This window comes from Nyctereutes procyonoides, unplaced genomic scaffold (assembly GCF_905146905.1).
Source record: "Nyctereutes procyonoides isolate TBG_1078 unplaced genomic scaffold, NYPRO_anot_genome, whole genome shotgun sequence".
Classification (NCBI taxonomy): Eukaryota; Metazoa; Chordata; class Mammalia; order Carnivora; family Canidae; genus Nyctereutes; species Nyctereutes procyonoides.
In genome coordinates this window covers 56,160,876-56,181,974 of record NW_026575133.1, presented here as the reverse complement: position 1 = coordinate 56,181,974, position 21,099 = coordinate 56,160,876, and the positions used below count along the sequence as shown (strand labels likewise).

General features: G+C 34.8%; 1 protein-coding gene across 3 annotated transcripts in view; it reads right to left on the bottom strand.

Annotated features, from left to right (window-relative positions):
* Positions 1-10,517: 10,517 nt before the first annotated feature.
* The window catches only part of FZD3 (frizzled class receptor 3), a 102,752-nt gene continuing 92,170 nt past the window's right edge, over positions 10,518-21,099 (bottom strand). For all 3 annotated transcript variants that reach the window (XM_055300139.1, XM_055300137.1, XM_055300140.1), the window contains one exon: positions 10,518-21,094. In XM_055300139.1, the coding sequence (XP_055156114.1) occupies positions 20,881-21,094 (214 nt within the window). In that variant the 3' untranslated portion in view covers positions 10,518-20,880. The remainder of the gene's footprint in view (positions 21,095-21,099) is intronic.

Genomic DNA, 21,099 nt, shown 5'->3' with positions numbered 1-21,099 from the left:
AAGAATCTATGATGTGGGGGGAGGGCTATTTTTCAAAGTGTGGCCCTTGGGCCATAGGCATCAGGATTTTAAATTTAGATTCCCTGGGGGCACATGGGTAGCTGAGTCCATTAAGCAATCGACTCTTGAGTTTCGGGTCAGGTCATAATCCTCCATGGTAGTATTGAACCTGGTGTTGGGCGCCATGCTCAGTGTGGAATCTACTTGGGATTCTCCCTCTGTTCCCGCCTCCCCCGCCACCCCACCCCGCCCGCTCATGCTCCTGAACACACTCTTTCTAAATAAATAAATACAATCTTTAAAAAAAAAAAAAAAGAAATTCAGATTCCTGGGTCCTACTTCAGACCAACTGAATCTAGACCCCTGAGGAGTGGGCTTGAGAATCTGTTTTTTCACAATTCCATACTTCTCTCCCCAAGTGATTTTTATGCAAAGAAAAATTTGAGAATCTCTGTTCTAGTATGATGAGCTCTTCTCTGAGACCCAAGAAAGGTAGATTCCTAGTCCTGGCTTTCCCTCATGCTCACTGGGTCTGTTTTATCATCTCTTGGGTTAGATCAGGGGTCAGCAAATTACAACCCTTGGACCAAATCTAGCCCCCTGCCTGGTTTTGTATATAAAGTTCTATTGGAACCTGTTTATGTGTTGTCTCTGGCTGCTTTTGTGCTAAAACAGCAGAGTTGAGTGGTGGTGATACGGATTATTGTAATTTGACAGCCTAAAACATTTACTGTCTGGCCCTTTATAGAACAAGTCTGCTTGTCCTTAGTCTGAACATTTTTTTTTTTTAAGATTTTATTTATTTATTCATGAGAGACACAGAAAGAGGCAGAGATAGAGGCAGAGGGAGAAGCAGGCTCCTCTCAGGGAGCCCGATGTGAGACTTGATCCCAGGTCTGGGATCATGCCCTGAGCCAAAGGCAGACACTCAACTGCTGAGCCACCCAGGTGTCCCAAGTCAGATAATTTCTTTTTTTTTTTTTTTCCAAGTCAGATAATTTCTAAGGCCTTTTCTGACCCTGACATTCTTTAAAAGATAGTTAATCGTCCCTTCCACAGACATATTTATCTTGTTTCTGTATCAATAATAGCTTTTTTTTTTTTTTTTGGCATGATTGGGGAAATTTAGGAAAGCCAGACATAAAAGAGGAAGAAGACAACGTTGGAGACTGAGCACTAAGTGATTAGTATCAAAGAAAAGACAAGTAAAAAGGGAATTCCAGAGAAGGCAGGGTTCCTTGCTCAGTCTGTTTGTTCCCTTGTTTTAAACTGGCAAAGTCTAAAACAGTGAAGTAGATGAAGCTGGTTTGGGTGCCTATAGCCTTTGGCCTGTCCCCATTGAAAGCTTTTCCTAGCACAGGGCTTACATCCCCAGGCTAAATCACTCTATTTCCTTCTACCTTACAGAATTTCCTATCTTTAGTTCACCTAATCAGAAATAGAGATGTTCAGCTATAAAGGAATCCAATGAATCCATGCTGATGAACTAATGAATGCAGAAGCCCCCTCTCAAGTAGAAAAAGGACATCTTAATTGCAACTCTTTGTTATCTGTTAGACTCCAAACTATTAATAAGCCTCAGTTACTTCATGTCCAGTAACCAATTCCGGTGCTCCTCCTTGGCCATCTACTCTCATGGACATACCCAGACTTCTTATCTCCACTCTTTCTCTCACCAGAAATAGGTTTTCTGCCTCATTCCTCCACCAAAAGCATTTATCTGAAACTGACTTCCAGTTTCTAAATCAATAGCTGTTTCTCAGTCCTCTTCTTAATCGACTTAGCAGCACTTTTCGACAGGAAAGCTGAGCATACAACTAACCTGGAAAAACTTCCTTCCTTGTTTTCCAGAGTAACATATTGCTGACCTTTATGGCCACTCTTTGATCCCTCTTGCTGGTTTCCTCTTATCTTCCCAAATTCCAAGTGTTGCAATGTCTGGGTGAACCTTTCCCTGCTATCCCTGGATAGATAGTGTCGGAATTGAGTTGAATGTAGGACACCCAGCTGGTATCAGGAGAGTTGGTTGGTGTGGGGGGAACCCTCCCCCTTAACACATTCCCTGCAATCAATGATCAGGAACAAAAGAATATATATATATAGTGAAATGATCAACATCCATCACCTCCTGCAGTTACAAATTTTTTTCTTGTGATGAGAACTTTTAAGATTTACTCTCTTAATAACTTGAAAATGTACAGTATTGTTAACTATAGTTACCATGCTGTCCATTACATCCCCGGAATTTCCATCAATTTATTTTTATTGAATAATGTCTCATGTTTTCAGTGATGACTTTGTAGGTATTGGCTCCACAATTAAAGTCAATCTTTTTTTTTTCCTTAGCTTTATTGAGGTATCATTTACTTCAAAAAGTCACCTGTTTAGTATGTAATTCAATGATTTATAGTAAAGTTATACAAAGTTACGCAACCATCACAATACAATCTTAGAGCATTTTCATCATAGCCAAAATCTCTTATGCCTATTTCACTGATCTATCTTCTGTGTCTATAGATTTGTCATTTCTGGACATTGCATGTAAAGGGAATCATACAAAATGTAACCTCTTGTATTTTGCTGCTTTCACTTAACATAATGTCTTTGAGGTTCATTTACATTATAATATAGAGCAATATAATCTTTATTTTTTTCTGAATTTTTATTCTGAATAGAATCTCATTGTATGGATCTGCCACATTTTGTTGATCTGTTCACCAGTTAATGGGCATTTGGATGGTTTCCATTTTGGGGGCTATTATGAATAATGCTGCTATGAACATTCATATGTAAGTCTTTGTGTAGACATATGTTTTAATTTTTCATGGGCAAATACCCAGGAGTGGAATTGCTGTGTTGTATGATAAATTTATGTTTAGCTTTTTTATTTTAAAGCTTTTATTTATTTATTCATGAGAGACAGAGAGAGAGAGAGAGGCAGAGACACAGGCAGAGGGAGAAGCAGGCTCTGTACAGGGAGCCAGATGCGGGACTCGATCTTGGAACTCCAGGATCACACTCTGAGCTGAAGGCAGATGCTCAACCACTGAGCCACCCAGGCATCCCTGTGTTTAGCTTTTTAAGGAACTGCACAACTGTTCTCCAAAGTATATATACCATTTTATGTTCTCACCAGCAACATATGAAGTTTCCAGTTTCTCCACAGCTTCATAAACACTTGCTATTATCTGTCTTTTTGAGCATAGCTATTTTTGCTAGGGTAGCATTTAATTTGTAGTTTAAATGGAATTTTCCTAATAACTAATGAGATTAGGCACTTTTTTATGTGCTTATTAGCCAAGCATGTATCTTCTTTGGGGAAATACCTATTTAAATGTTTTGCCATTTACAAAATTGGGCTGTTTCTCATTACTGAATCGTGAGAGCTCTTTTTATGTTCTTGACACAAGGTCTTTATATGATTTTCAAATATTTTCTCCCACCCTGTGGTTTATCTTCTAATGTACTTAGTGGTGGGTGTCTTTTGAAACACAAAAGTTTTTAATTGTGGCAAGGCCAATTTATCAATTTTATTTTTATGGATTGAGCTTCTAGTGTCATACATAGCTAAGAACTCTTTGACCAACCTAAGGTCATAAAGACTTATACCTGTTTTTTCAAGAAGCTTTTTAGTTTTGTTCTTACATATTGGTGAACACTGTATTTTAGCTAAACATTTGTGTATAGCACGTGGTTAGGGTTTAAGTTCATTATTTTTTGCATGTGGATATCTACTTGTCCCAACATAATTTGTTGAAAAAAACTATCTTTTCCTCTCTTGAATTTTCTTAGAACCATTGTTGAGCACTGATCAACCATAATTAAAGATTTTTTTTAAGACTCTCAGTTCTGTTCGATTGCTTTTGCCTATTTTGTAGCAGTACCACACAATCTTTTTTCTTGTGGCTTTGTAATTTTTGAAATAAACTGTAATAAAGCCTCCATAAAAATCCAAGAGGACAGATTTTTAGCCCTTTTCAGAGAGATTCTATGCTTCTGGAACTGAAACACTTTCATGTGCCACCAAGCTGAGCTTGGTGTCCATGAGGACAGAAGCCCCTGTGTTTGGGATGTTGGCCTATGCATCTCTTCATCTGGCTGTTATTTTGTAATCCTTTATGAGACCCTTTAATAAACTGGTAAACACAAGAAAGTGTTCCCCTGAGTTCTGTGAGCTGCCCTGACAAATTAATCAAACATAAGATGGAGGTCATTGGAGCCTCTAATGTGTAGCTGGTATGTCAGAAGCACAGGTAACAACAGTGTGGTTGGGGGGTAGTTTTATAGGACTGAACCTTAACCCATGGAATCTGATGCTATCTCTGGGTAGATCGTTTCAGAACTGAGTTGAACTCTTGGACATCCTGCTAATGACTGAGAATTACTTGGTGGTTTATGTGGAAAATAGCCTCCCCACCCCATTTCCCAACCCTATTGGAAATGGATTTTGGAACCTTAAAAAACATATTAACCCACATTTTTACCATTTATCCTTTTTTTCCTGTGTACTTAAGTAACTACCTGGTGTCATTTCCTTTCAGCCTAATGGACTTCCTTTAGTATGATTTTTTATATAATCCAGCATTTTGACTGCTTTCATTGGGAGCATCAAAGTATGTACAAAGTTTTCCAACTGCTGGAAATGCATTTACTCTCCAATCCACTCCACACTGGTTTCTTGCACACTTTTCAATAACCTCCATGTTGTAAAATCACATGGTCTTCCTCAGTCATCATCTTGTTTGATTTTTATCCATTACTTGAAGTTGAACTGTATCCTCCTTTAGAACACTTTTCTCTTTGGCTTCCTTAACATATTCCCTTGATTTTCTACTTATCTCACTGGCCTCTCTTTCTTGGTCTCCTTTTCTGACTTTCTGTCCCCTACACAACTTCTCTTCTCTATCCACTTTTCTCCAAGATGATCTCATATAGCCTGACAACTTTAAATCCATCTACATCTTGATGAGTCTCAAATTTCTATCACAGGCCAAAATCTCAACTGAAACTCCAGACTCATATCTAACTGCTTACATGGCATCTTCACTTGAATCACTGATAGTGACCTTAAACCTAACCTGTCCAAAACAGAACATTTGATTTATCCCTCTAACATTTATTCTTCCTCCAGTCTTCACCTCAGTGACACCATAATCCACCTAGCTGCTCTGGCTAAAAAACTAAGAATTATCTTTGATTCATTCTCTTTTCCTTAACTATAACACCTAGTATATTGTGGTTCTTTTTTTTAAAGATTTTTAAAATTTATTTATTCATTCATGAAAGACACAGAGATGGAGAGAGAGAGAGAGAGAGAGAGAGAGAGAGAGGCAGAGACACAGGCAGAAGGAGAAGCAGGCTCCGTGCAGGAAGCCCAACGTGGGACTCAATCTCGGGTCTCCAGGATCATGCCCTGGGGCAAAGGCAGGCACCAAACCACTGAGCCACCCCGAGATCCCCTGTTTTTGTTTTTAAGAGAGAGTGTGTGTGGAGGAGGAATAGCGGGGGGAAAGAGAAACTTAAGCAGGCTCCACGTCCAGCGAGAGCCCAATGCGGGGCTGGAGCTCACAACCCTGAGCTGAAATCAAGAATTAGCCACTTAACCAACTGAGCCACCCAGGTGCCCCCAGTATATTGGTCCTAATGACTCTATCTTCAAAAGACATCCTAAGTCTTCCCTTTTTTGTCTACCTCTACAATATCATCTGTGGGTAAGTCATTATTATCTCTAACCTATACTAACTAAACTCCTTTTTTTTATTGGTTTCCCTGTGTGCATTCTCAATCCTTATAATCCATTTTCATATACTACCAGAATAATTTAAGAGAAAATTATGTGATGTTAATTCTTTAATTAAAATGCTTTAATGCATCCTTTTGCATTTTGAAAATTTGTAATCTTTACTAAGACCTTTAAGCCCCTCCCTATAGGATAGTTATAACACTTATTACCTAATCTGTTAATTTCTTATTGTCTGTGTCCATTTATACTCTACATTCTGGTTACAGAACTGCAGCAGAACAATTGTGTGTTTTGTTCCCTACCATAACCTTAGCAATTATGTGACCAATAAATACCTATCAATTAATTCTTTCATATTCCATCAAGTTGTCTGTATGCACAGTCTTCATGGCAGAGGTAACTTCTACATTTGCGTAACACTTTGGACACACCAGTGTTATAGTACTCAGGTGTTTAAAAACTGCAGTGTGAATTTTGCAAGAGTATAATCGTGTCATTTTCTTCTTTGAATTCCTGGGATCTTACTACCTGGGAAGGAGTAGGTAAATAAATGAGTATCTACTGAATAAATGAATGAATGAATGCATGCTATTGAATGCTACCAGAAACATGAAACATCATTTTTAAAAACGATTTATTTATTTGAGAGAGTCAGGGGAGGGAAGGGGCAGAGAGAGAGAGAGAGGATCTCCAGCAGACTTCTTGCTAAGCGCAGAGCCCAATACTGATGCTGGGCTCCATCTGGATGCAGACTCGATCTCACGATCCTGAGGTCATGACCTGAGCCAAAATCAAGAGCCCGATGCTTAACAAACTCAGCCACCCAGGCACCCTTCCAACAAATACTTTCTAATAAATCTGGTTAGAAAATTCTTAAAATAAAAATATACATGCTTCATTGATTAACCTCATGTGATGTTAAATGCTTCTATTGTATTTATTACTGTACAGTAGCTCATCTAATATTATTTGAAGTTGATGAGCTTTCTGTTAGCCCCTTACTGTCTTTAGTTTTGAGCTATCTACAGAGATAAGTGAAAAGCACTCAGCATAATTCTTCAGCGGCAGAATAGAAGAGAGTGACTAATCAGTATCTTAGAAAAACGCTTTTGTTATTTGCAAATATTTGTGAATGCCTTAATTTCATTTCCTTTTGTTTAGAAAAAATGAATCTGTATATAACCCTCTTTTGTGTATGTGTGTTGCTCTGGAGTACCCAGAGACTAGGTGATAAAGCTTTGTTTCTTTTGACCTTTTGACTACTTGGCACACTTGTAAATCTTGATATTTTCCCAAGGCATATTCTGCTTATCTCTTTCTGACAAATGAGTGGGTATGCTGGTGGGAATGTGGTTTATAAAAACATATACTTTTTTTTTTTAAGGTTTTATTAACAGAGAGATAGAGAGAGAGAGAGAGAGAGAGAAAGCAAGCGAGTGCACACAAGCAGGGGGAGTGGTAGGCAGAGGGAGAGGGAGAAGCAAGACTCCCCGCCAAGCAGACAGCACAATATAGGGCTCAATCCCAGGTCTCTAGGATCATGACCCAAGCCAAAGGCAGATGCTCAATCGACTGGGCCACCCAGGAGCCCCTATAAAAATATATACTCTATTAACAGACAAAAATGAAGAGCAGAATTATAAAGAGCAGGGTAGAATGGATGTGAAAATAACACAGTCACAGTTGTAAAGAGCAGGAATGGATGGAAGAGAGGGTAGGAGCAGGAATGGGAATAAATGAAAACTGAAGATGGTGAGAAACATGAAGAAGAAAAGAGACTAGGAAGAAAGGCACCAGGGACTGATTGCTCTTATTACTCAAAACCTCCAATCTGTCTCCACCCCCAACAGTCTGTTTCAGGCAACCTGCCAGCTCCCTGAAATGCTTCTGATTCTTAATGGACTCCTTGGGCCATTTTCCATTACTTATTTGTTCACTGCCTACACTCTGCAGATGTGGGGATATGAGGCTCAGTTTATTAGTTCTTCAATCCTGCTGTAACAAATTACCCTAATTTGGGGCTTAAGCAACACAAATTTATTATCTCTGTAGGTCAGAAGTCTGACATAGGTCTCATAGGGCTAAAATGAAGATGTCAGTAGTTTCTTGAGACTTTACAGGAATATTAATTTTCTTGCTCATTCTAGTTGTTGGCAGAATTTAGTCCCATGCTACTGTAGGACTGAGATCTATGTTTTCTTTTTGGCTGTCAGCTCAAAGCCATTCCCAACTTCGAGAGGCCACTCACGTTTCCTCACTCACGGCCTCCTTCTTCCATCTTTAATAAAACCAGCAATGGTGAGTTAAGTCCTTTTCATTTGCATTGCTCTTACCCTTCATCCCTTGTCACCTCCCTGACCACAGCTGGGAAGTTCTCTGCTTCTAAGAACTCATGTAATTAGATTGGGCCCCCATGAATAATCCAGGATAATCTCTCCATCTCAAGGTCTATAACCTTAAATACATCTGCAAAGTCCCTTTTGCCACGAAAATAATACATTCACGGTTTCTTTGGGGACCATTATTCTGTTCACCACATTCAAAGCATGGGATACTGAGCAATTTGATTTCTGACTATTGCTCCTAGAAACCTTAGAGGAAGAAGAGGAATGGGAACAATAAAATGCATGAAGCACATTAGTAGGGTCTTGTTTCATGTGAGAACATTAAATTAGAAGAGCCAATCAAGAACTGAAGGATTCCTGGGTAAGTGACATTCGTTCACTGAGGGCTCAAAATAAATTCTAATAGGTTCTTCAGGATTAACAGAAAGAAAAAGACAGCTAAAAGATAAATGGGCATTAATAGTAGAATTTTAGAAGGTACCTACAGATCACTTATTTTTAAAATGTTAAACTTTTTGAGATAATTATAGATTTACATGCAGCTTTAAGAAATAATACCTATATTCAGTTTCCCCCAATGGTAGCATTTTTTGTAACTTAATATTGTAATATCAAAATCAAGAAATTGGCATAGATAAAATTCATCTATTTTATATAGATTTCATCAGTTTTTATAAGCACTCATTTGTGTGTGTGTGTATAGTTCTATACAATTTTATTACATGTGTAGAGTTATGTGACCACAACCACAGTCAAGATGTAGAATGACTATGCAATTTACAAAGTGGGTTCTTTGAACTCTTAAGAGTTCCATCTAGGTGATTCAAGGATGCTGTAGTGAAAAGAGAGATAAAGGCCTAGGTCAAATAGTTACTATTTCAGGCACTTTCTCTTTAAACAGCAGTCTGTTTTTTTTCTATTTTATGTACTGAGACTACATATACTATTTGACAAAAAGATCCCATGGCTAAAAACCAATGGCTTAGTCCAACAGTTTCATTTTACAGATGAAAAGAGTGTATGCATCTGTATCTATGTAACCCAGCACACACTATGATGAGTACTCAAACTGTAAATGATTAAAATTTTGTATAGTTATCAGCATAAAACAAAACACTCAAAAAAATTTCCCAATTTAGCAGCCATAAAACTATAATTTAGGATATTTTCCCATCTTTATTAAATGTTTGGTTCACCTTAGAAATAATTTGTCAGGAGATCAATAAGAGTTACCCTATAGCATGGATAGAACTGAAGGGCATTATGCTGAGTGAAGTAAGTCAATCGGAGAAGGACAAACATTATGTGATTTCATTCATTCGGGGAATATAAAAAATAGTGAAAGAGATTAAAGGGGAAAGGAGAGAAAATGAGTGGGAAATAGTAGAGAGGGTGACAAACCATGAGAGCCTCCTAACTCTGGGAAACAAACAAAGGGTAGTAGAAGGGGAGTTAGGTGGGGGGATGGGGTGACTGGGTGACGGGCACTGAGGGGGGCACTTGACAGGATGAGCACTGGGTGTTATACTATATGTTGGCAAATTGAACTCCAATAAAAAAATATACAAAAAAAAAAAAAAGAAGAGTTATCCCTATCCCATACTTCTGTGAACAGAAGTAATAGTATACAGGATACGTTGGTTTTTGTTTTAAGCCTTTTTTTTTTAAGATTTTATTTATTTATTCCTGAGAGACAGAGAAAGAGAGTGAGAAAGAGAAACAGGCTCCATGCAGGGAGCCTGATGTGGGACTCGATCCCTGGTCTCCAGGATCAGGCCCTGGGTCAAAGGCAGGCTCTAAACTGCTGAGCCACCCAGGGATCCCTGGATATGTTGGTTTTACAGAATCTGGAGATACATGCTCAGCACTATGGAAATTTTAAGAGGAATACTGACAACTGGAGTATTTTGGAAGAGAACTGGGGTCTAACAGGAAGTCCTGGAAAATTGGAAAATAGGACACAAACTGAAAAATTGGACATGTTTTGTTTTTTAAAAAATTTTATTTATTTGAGAGAGAGTGTGTACCAGCATGAGTCGGGGGAAGGGCAAAGGGAGAAGGTGAAGTAGACCCCCTGCTGAGCACGGATCCCAAAGCAGAGCTTGATCTGACCCTGAGATCATGACCTAAGCTGAAGGCAGACGCTCAAGTGCCTGACCCCCATGAGCCCTGATAATTGGGCATGTTTTGCATATGGTAAAGATTTGGAGGAAACAGAATACCTTTTCTCAAGTGTCTAGAAAATAATCCTGTGAAAGAATTATTGTATATCTATAGAACAGTACCAATATATGTTATTATAAATGAAAAATGTTAGTAATATTAGGATATAAAATATGAAACCTAGTTAAAAAATAGCAGTATAATATGTTAAGTAGTCTAGGAGATGATGTAAGAAAATTACATGCAATCAGGTACTAATGACAAAATAGAGAACAAATTATTTAGTTTTATTAAAAATTTCCAATTTATAACCAAAATATACAACCACTACATTTAAAATCAGTTTATACACTCACAGTTAAAGTGCTAAGTAAAAACATTTACAAAAACTGACATCAGTCTACTGTAAACAAAATAAATCTACAAGAGCAGAGTGCAAAGCACATCCAGCTAATGTAAAAGTACAGTTCATGCTCTAACCAAGTGCACTTGCCCTATACATATCTCAACAACAGTAACTTTCCCACTCACTCGGAAATGAATGAACAATTTTAAACACATAAAAAAGAAACATGAAGAACTAATGCCACAAAATACAAGTCTTTAGCATAAACACTTTCTAACTAGATGCTTATATGATAAAAGCAAGATTAAGATTTTAGAATTAATTGTAGAATCACCTTCTAAATTTAATTCAGAATACGGTTTGAAAACTAAATTGCCAAGTGCTAGGTGTTTAAGAATAATAGTTTTTTTTTTTTTAAAAATAATGAAAAAAGGAATATCGTTTCTACCTTTGTATCTCTTGAAAAGAGGAGAAGGTGGTGGTCATGTTGATAACATAAACTGAGGAAAGATAGTTCTATACCAAATGAGCAGAGATGGAAGATAGTTAGGCTTAGCTGGACAGCAGGAAAACTGAGACTGAAATACAAAGTCTTAAAAGAGTGTTTGTGACCGATATCTAAAATGCTCCTGACATATTTCTTGAACTGAAAAACAGGATCAGCAAGGCCCTGACTTCAATGACCAATAGATACAAATGACTAGCTCCCTCTTCAAGGTCACTCAAAATATACAGCACTTTCAGACATCACATAGGTTAAGGGAAAGAGAAAGAGATTCCCAAATTAGGTTACTTAATGATATTTCTCACCTCAGGAGTCCCACCAACACGAGTTATTTCCATTTTTATTTTAAAGCTTAATATTCTAATTGATAGTAATTTGTGCTAATAGCATTGTGTTTGTCTTTAATGCAGATTTATATTTAAGAAGGATAAAAGGGGGATAGTCACTAACACCTGAATGTGAATTAAAGAAAATTTCTAACTTCTTAACACTTGAAGATAGATTATACTTCAGAAGTACTGATAAGGAAGACTGGGGAGAGAAGGCAGGTAGGAAGGTCTTGAGGAATGTAGCATTTGAGGAATAGGCCAGATGGCACAAGGTTCAGGGTATCACCTAGAAAGAAGTGTACCAAGTAATTATTGAAAGACCCAAGTCAAGTCTCTCCACCATAAAAGTATACCTAAATTGAGACACCTAATTAATATGAAGTGCTCTAGGTCAGTCTTATTGTCTAATCTGTTGCCCTCATTATTCATAACAGTATTATTTATATGAGGAAATATAATGTGAGCTTAGAACAATCCAATTTACAATCTCTTAGATAACAGTTCTTCTAAAATTCTGGATTTTCTGTGTAGGAGCTTCATATTTTTTACATGCATTTTTAAACTCATATACTGTTATTCTTAGAACCTGAAACAAAGGTATAAAGAAAATCTTTACATGGCATTGTAAGGCAAATCTGTTGACTCTGTAACATTGTAGTATTCATTATTTTAGAATGCCTACCAAGAAGGTAAAATTCTATGGCTTGCAAAATTTGAGTCCATACTACAAATTGTGTATATGTGTGGATACTTATTTTGCCTCTAAATATTTATAGACTAATCATCTGATATATGATGATATCCTAGGTTATGAAAGTTTTTATGTAACTTACATATTCCCAAAAGGTATTTGTTCAATTACAAAGATTATTTTGTTTAAATATTCTTAAAACTAAGCAATTTAACTACAAAATGGAGAATTTTCCTGATAGACCTGTGGTTATCTATAGTTTGAATCTCCTTCATAAAGCCACTGGTAGGTTGATAAGAAGAGTTGGAATAAGGAGTCAATATATTTGTTCTAAAAGATACTTTTTCTGTTTGTTTCTTGAATATGTATTATGAAATTGGAAACACCATTTTTGGCAAAACCGGCAATTTTGCAGAGTTCAGAATAATACTATCCAACTATGATGATACAGTATAATCTCTTTAAACTGTTCTTTCTGAGAATCAGGTCATCTACAAAGGATTATCTGCTGAGATGACCACAATAACCTAATATACACTAAGACAAAACAAAGGCTCACAGACATACACAAAAGCTCACATTAAATAAATGTAAGCTTTAGGTATCACATATACAGAAAGTAAAACAACTCATAACTATTATTAATTGTAACATATATTTATATAAACAATCCCCTAAATTCAATATCAGCTTAAAATACAGCAAGTCAGTATTTTCTAAATTAAACAATTTTTAAATTAGAAGAAACAGTTTCCATAGCTCTTTCAAATAAAAATAAGACAATTTAATAACTTTTGAGTGTCAAATGAACTTTTCTTTTTGGGGCTGGGGGAAAGCAATAGTGGTGGTAGTATCTTTATAATACCAAAGTAAATGTTTAAACTGCAGTCACTCCTTCACATATGCAATACTTTGAAACTTCAATGAAAAAATAAAACTCTCAAAAATAAAATTTGGCATTTGAAAACAAAAGCAGAAAAGTTGAAGTTGGTGCTGAAGACATGTGAAATGGAATAATCCTAGAGAAGCTGATTTTTTAAAAAAGATAAATGATAAAGAATTCAGATTTACTCTGATAACTCACAGCAAAGGTAGAAATAGCACCTGATGATGAGAACTTCCAGACTAATATTTTCAAGTGAGACTCCTTTTTATGATTAAAAAAATAATTTTAAATTCACATATAAAGAAAATACAGTATCTTCAAGTACATATTCACCTCAGTTCAATGTAAAGAACTTCTGTGTTGATTTTATTTCAGAAATACAGAATTATTTCCTATTTCTGCTGACAAGAGTAGTGTAGGGAAAAATGATCTGAGGCAGGGTAAGGGAGTAAAGGACGACAACTATAAGTGTTGTTTTCAAAACTGAGGAGGGGAGTAGTAGTCAGAGAAATAGAAAAATGGTCAAAGGATAAATACAAATTAAATCACACTAGGATTATCTGCTTTATCTTACAAATCATCCCATTATCAAAACCCAGAAAATCTTCAATGAAATGTCTGGACCTCAGATTCAAGTTTAATAAATGTAATAACGAAACATGCAGAGCCAAAGAACTGAAAATAAAGGTTTGTTTCTTCTTTACAAGCAATCAAAATAATATTGTAACATAGCTCTGCCTGAATGAGAGAAGCTGATCATCTAATTTAATTTCTGGAAGCCAGGAAAGTTGCCTGATACAGTGAACTGACCAAAGACAGGAATCAAGTATAACCAAAGAAATCACACCAGAAACCAGTACATCTTCCTACATCAACTTTCCATTATTCTTCTCAACCCATCAGACACTGAACCCAATACTTAGATTATAAACCTACAGGTCAATGTGTTCAACAAATTGATATGAACTAATGCAGACAATTAGAGAAAGGCAATCATTTTTAAAAGTAACAGGAACCTCTTTGGCCTAGTTCTCAGAGAACACAAATCTCTAAGAGAACTCTGCTGAGGGATTGTACTAATGGAATCTCTAGATTTCATTAGATAGTCAAGAAAGTTTTATGAAAACATCTTCTGTATAACCAGAAAAAAAAAGAAACACATTTATCTCTATTAAAGCGGGAACTGCTTATGGCAATCTGGCAACTATACTTATTCAATGAATCTAAGAACATTTTAAGAATAATTATTGAATGGAAAAATTTCAATCCACTCCTCTGAAATTATTTTTACATTTTATAATTATTTTAATGTAGGTAAAACCTAAAAGCTTTTTAATTAGCTATACGGGCCAACACTATCACTGCTTTGTTTGCTAATTTTATTGTGAATATTTTTTGTTTAAAATTTGGCTAACTAGCTATATTTGTATTTAAGAGAACAGAGACCACAGAATTTTATATCATTTTTATCCTGTATGTCAGTTTTAAGGTGCTTATGTTGGTGCTTTAGGAGACTCTTCCTATGGGAAAAAAAAGGTCATGTCAATTATTTGTAACCTTTCTTTCATTTTCATTTCCTTAAACTTTTATTATCTGTAATATAATTTCCTCCTTAAAATTACTCAAAATCATAACTGGAAAACAAAGTTAACATATCTGAATCCTACAATTTAAGTATAGATTGCATTAACAGTATAGGCTGACCTAGTAAATATAGTTCATGGGAAGAATAACAAGAATAAAAGCAAGCCTAAATAGTGATTACAAAATGGTCAAGGGACAACCAAATTACAGGCAAGTGGAATTTGAGACACTACTTAATCTAATACCCTTGTTTTTTCATTTTCAGATCAGAAAACCTGAGGTCCTAAAAGGTAAAACTTTAAAGTTACAAAGCTCTTTGAAAACAGAGGCAATACTAGGTATCAGGCTTCCTGATACAAAATTCTGTAGTACTTAAAAAATAACATAATGCATTTTTACTAAGCATTAGGGAAAGAAATCTGCCAATTCAGAAAACAGAAATTATGAAGCTCTAAAGCTTTTTCTTTTAAGCCAATAAGCACAACACAATTAAAGTAATATTTGCAAGTTAGCAATATAAACAAACTGACTTACATAACAAAAACCCGAGGGCTGCTACAGCAAAAACAATAATAATAAAGTAGTTCACCTTACATCAGGAAATATGACAAAATAACAAGCTTAGAAATATCACTGTCTTATAAATACTGAAGTTACTAGTAAATGGTAATCATCAAAATAATGGAACACTGAATCTTCAAATTCTGAATTATTACAAAGTAAAAACTTATTTATCAGGAAAAACTGGTGACAGTAGCCAATAAAATTAGAATAAATTAAGAGCAATGCTAGCGTACCAATGAAAATCTTCAAGAAAGGACACAATAGATTTCTTGAGATAAATGATTATTAAAAAAAAAATCTGAAGGGAACTATTCTTTAATGCATTTAAATAGACTGAACTACTCTCTTTTGTAGGAAGTAATGTATTGGTATGGGATTTGACTAAAATATAAGAGATGCTTTACTTTCTTTTATCTTTATGGCAACAAAATTTTATTTTCTAATTAGAGATCACAGAATAGAAACCATGCTCATTAATTTATTATATTAAATCTCTGTAAATCAACCAAAGAGGAATGTTTAAGAAATGGCTGATTTTAGGTAGAGTATAACATTTTCTTTCCTAGAAGATTTTGGATCCTGGGAGAAAACTATAATCCTGTATCAATTTGACTATTAAAGAAGTATAGGATTAAAATTAAATTAGAAAAAAATCCCAGAAGACTTCAAACAATTAGATGAAGGATAAGGGTTGCTTAGTCCTCCTATTCCTTTCCCTCTCGTATCACTGGAACAAAAAAGGAAGAGAAGTAAATTATGAAGAGAGGTCAATGTAATTCTTTTCATATAAAATAGAAATGACATAATAATGTATAAAGGCGGCTACTGGGAAACATGAATTGAATGTAAACACTTCTTATTTTAATCAGTTGTAAAACGGCATAAAAGAAGTTTAAAAGAGTCATTAGTTCCTTTGTAAATCTAGGTTCCATAAAATGCTCTTTTGTGTGTTGATGTGTGGAAAAGAATGGAGAACTCCTTATTTTATGTAGGTTAAAAATTATATATACAAACATACAATTAAGATAATGTTACAGCTTAAAATTTAAAGGTCTGCCATGATTAATATCAAGCTACAGTTACTACCTTTTAAAAACTTTTTCTTTATCAGAATTAAGCACATGAAAGTTCTCAAAGAAAAAAAAGTTATAGGGCCTATACTCCTCTATATTTTTCTGTCTTTCTTTTTTTAACGATTTTATTTATTATTTATTCATAAGAGACACAGAGAGAGAGAGAGGTAGAGACACAGGCAGAGGGAGAAGCAGGTTCCTCCCAGGGAGCCTGATGTGGGACTCAATTCCAGGACCCTGGGATCATGCCCTGAGCCAAAGACAGATGCTCAACCACTGAGCCACCCAGGCATCCCTTCTATATTTTTCTTATGCTTCAATGAAATCAAGCTAATGTTTTTATATAATTCCATGTCAAAAGAAAAATATAATGGAGATCCCCAAATTTCTGTTGAGAGTGAACTACAAATTTAACTGTATAATATTTGAGAGCATACTCTGGTATACATATATTAAAGAGCTAACACAGTTTAAGGGCATAGCTACTGTTTTTAAAAGGTTAATTGGATTGTTGATTTAAAGATTATACCAAATAAATACTGGTCTAATGGCCTATTTTGTTGTTGTTGCTAAATACTACTAAAGACCATAACTTTGTTTTCTATAACCTCCAAATTCTAACAAAAACTAATAATATCCATAGAGCAATTTACAGAATACAGAGCACAATAATACATGTTGTCTCATTTGATCCTTATGACCAAAGTCCAGTGAGATAGGTTTTGGGACCAAAAATTACCTTATCCTCATTCTATACTGAAGAAATGGAGACTAAATGACTTGTCCTGCTCACATCATAATTATGGGTCTTTGAATTCCAAGCCTAACAGAATTTCACTGCACTTGATGTAAGTCATCCAAGTGATAATACATAAATGTATCTTTGGCATGTCAAAAGCAGTATAAATATTATCATAATGAAATTTTGGTATGTTATTGTTTTCTAAGCTCTGGTCAATGATCCACTAAAAATTTTTTTAAGTAGTTCCTTTTATATCACAGGGATATAGCCTCAAGCAAGATAGTTACAATTTGTTATACCCAGCTCTTATCACAAATAAACTAATGAAGTAGGATAAAATGTAGTATATTTTTCTAATTTAAAGAGATTCTTAAAATTTTCACATATCTGCTCTAAGAAGCAGAAAAAGAAAATCATTCTTAATACAGGTTGTTGAATATTCACTTACCCAACTAGTATACAAAGATCTAACTTCACCCAACAAGCACGTAAATACTTCTAAGAATTGCTCTTCACCTTTTAAGTTAATATAAAGTATTGGTACAAGTTTGTGTATATATTTCTTGTGCAAGTTACATATTTATGACTTGCCACATGTTATTCTGATAGAGACATTATTTCACTCAATTTACATTTACATCCTTCAAATTCGTTTTAGGTGAGATTCTCACTATTAAGGCTAAAGAGGGAGTTTTATGACATGAGTAGTTCATATGTAAATATTTATTGAAAAAAATATATTTATTGAAAGACCTACAATGTACTAAGCTCTGTGCTAGCTGTTACTAATCAATTGTTCCTTGAAACCAATTATTGTTTTGAGTTTATATTACCCTTTGCTTTGATTATTGAATAAAGTAAATTAAACAGTATTGGTGAAATCAAAGTACTTTTTGAAAGCCTCTTGATTATATATTAACATTTTAGAGACAACTATTATTTTCTCAGTTGTCAGCTGAACAAATACTAAACATTATCACATGCCAATCAAAACACAAATTAAAGTTAAACATATGGTAAGAAAGCTGTCCCAACTTGTTCAAGTTGGTTTAAGAGAACTGAGACTTTGCAATTACTGGTTTGACATAGATAACAGATTCTTTAAAAAAATTTAATTTAAACATCAGTTTGATAAATAATGTGACCCAAACTACATATTGTTATTTAAAACAATGCATTGATGATATTAAGTAAATTTTGTGGAGCAAAATTAAGATACTGAGAGTAACTGAAAGGTCAACATAGCATTTATATATATTACAACAGCGAGTTTAATAAAGACTTGTAATGAATATATAAAAAACAGCACAAAGTTAAGATTTTCACAGGGATGTGCACACAACTGTCTACACTTGGCCTACTTGTACAAGAAAATCAATTAACATTTTGGCAATTGATAATATAATGCAGATGGTAATGGATGACAACATCTTTGAGCTCAAACTGGTACCTTCTATTTTAACTTCTTATTTTTGTTTCTGAATGTTTGTTTTGTTCCTTTCATGCTGTTCTCAGGAGAGATTCTCAGAAAAAAAGCCTATGAATTACTGAGTTATTATATAAATGAGTTGTAAGTTTGGCCTTCAGAGGAAAGGTTTACTTACTAATTGTCAGTTATGAGGGAATTCAGACCCTGCTTATCCAGTACTAACTCCAGTTAGTTCCAAGGACAAAGACAATGAAGACAGAGGAAAAAGAAAAATGCTTTGGGGCTAACTGTTCAAATATGTTCTATAAAGAGTTAATCATAAACATAAGATATATGTACTTTGAAAAATATGATATACAAATCATCAGAAAACTTTTTTTGCAACACCCAATTTCTTAGTATTTTTCAAAAGAAAAGAAAAAAGTACACATGAATTAAACACATGTCAAGGAATGTACTATAGTAGCCTTCAAACAAATCTCTTAAATCCTTAATAATCTTAATCCCTTATATTTCACAATGCTTTACAGTTTTCAAAGAGCTTTCATATGATTTTTCATTTGACTCCCATTCAACAACTTTGTGAGGTAGGTACTTATCTTCTATCTTCATTTATAAACAAGGGAACTGAGGCTCAGAGAAGGGTACTTGATAAAGGTCAAAAATTGGCACATGGGAAAGCCAGGCTTCTCTAGAGTTTAGAATATTTTTCAAAATGTGATTCTTGTATTACCTGCATTAAGAATCACCTGTAGTATTCTTACAACTACAGACTTTAAAGTCCTACTATCTTTGACTTACTGAGTAAGAATCTTTAAGAGTGGTGCCCCAAATTCCACATTTTATAATGGACAATAAAGTGAAGAATAATTGCATATCAGGTAATGATATAAAAGCACAACATTAAGTCCAGCTAGATATTTATGTGATATAATATGATGCCATCAGCTCATTATCAGGGGGCTAGTTTGAAACAGCCTGCAGCTTGATTACAGATTAGAACCACCTAGAAAGCTTTAAAAAGAAAAAAACCCAATTCTCCTCTGAATGAGAGGAAGGTGTTGAACATTAGAGGTTCCCCAAGTAATTCTTATCTGTAAGCAGGACTGAGGACCACTTATTTAAATATGCTATTCTATAAAACACATCCAGCATTTTCCATAATTTTTCTTTCCCTTATGATAAATTTCATGCCTAATAAAGTTGATAGTTTTTACTGTAAATTATTTAAAGATTACATGACAAAATGTCAAACATTTTTGAATTGATATTGGTAAGACTAAAAGATACTTTACAGCAAGACTAATCATGCTTCATTTAGTTACAATGATTTTTCAAATATCTCAAATTAATCACCACTTTGGACTTAGGTTATATATATTTCAACTGTAAAAAAAAAGATCTAGAATCTGAAACAAGAATGTGGGACAAAAAGCTATAGCCTCATGGCTACTGGGAAATGCAAATACAAACAATCAAGTCACTAATAGGAGGGGCCTGGGTACCAAGATCTGGCGGCTTTGGCAAGATCACATCTCACTGTAGAAAAATACAAACAATGAATATAGAGAAAACATTTTGCCATTTGTAATTGTGGTTCCCACAAAAAAGCTTATAATGTATGATGCTAATCTAATTACATGCCTCCATGGAACAGATCTGAACATGGTGTTCTCTGTGAATCAATACTACTACATGGGAAAAGATGGCTACAAATTAAACTTCTTCCACCATGCATATGGTTAAGTTATAAAAACACAGCCAGTAAAAGTAATATTTACAAAAGTAGTAAAGACAGCACAATTATAGAGAAAAAGATGTCCATCTCCGCTTTTATTCCACTGCTAATCCTAATCCTGTATGTCTCTGGATGAAGATTATTTTGATAGGATTTTTTTGAAGAGTCTTCAATGGACTATTCAGATTCTTCTGTTGATCTTATATCTTATTAGCTAAAATACCCTTGCTGATTTATCAAATTCTCCTACAGTTTAAAAACATAGTTCTTTTTCAACTTAGTAGAAAGAAAACTACAAAGTCCAACTATTCATCTGAGAAATAAACCTTGCATAGAAAATTTCCTTAATTCTGAAATTTTGTTTTTTTAATACAACTACCAGAATGTTATCTCACAGCTAGTTGATATCATATGAAAGTTCACTACAAAGCAGTCACCACATGTTTAGGGTTTTTCTAAATATAAAGATAAATGGGTTTATAAAAATGCTTACCAGACAAATAATTATCTTTTCACAACCTAGAAATAAGAATTATTTATGTGATGATATAATTATTAGCATTTTTGATGCCTTGATGTTCCAAATTTGATGCAATATAAAAAGCATAAATTTATTTTTCTAGTGGACACAATCTGTACCTGACTGAAAGCATGATAACAGTGAGTTACAGCAATCAGTCACGCAAAGGCAAAGAATAAAATCTGCTTTTTAAACAGCACAGGTTTTCCACCTTCAGACAAGTTAAGCACTGGTTCCATCTTCTTCAATAACTCGATTCATGCTAGTACCATGTGTGATGTGAGTCATGGGATTACTACTGAGGTCTCTGATGCTGCTATGTCGTGACTGTTCATTGAGCCGATGAGAACTACTGTGCCTGGAGTGATCCGTCAGTCGTGACATGCTGCCATGAGGTAGTCTCTCTTCCATTCCTCTATAACTGCAGGGAGTGTACCTAAC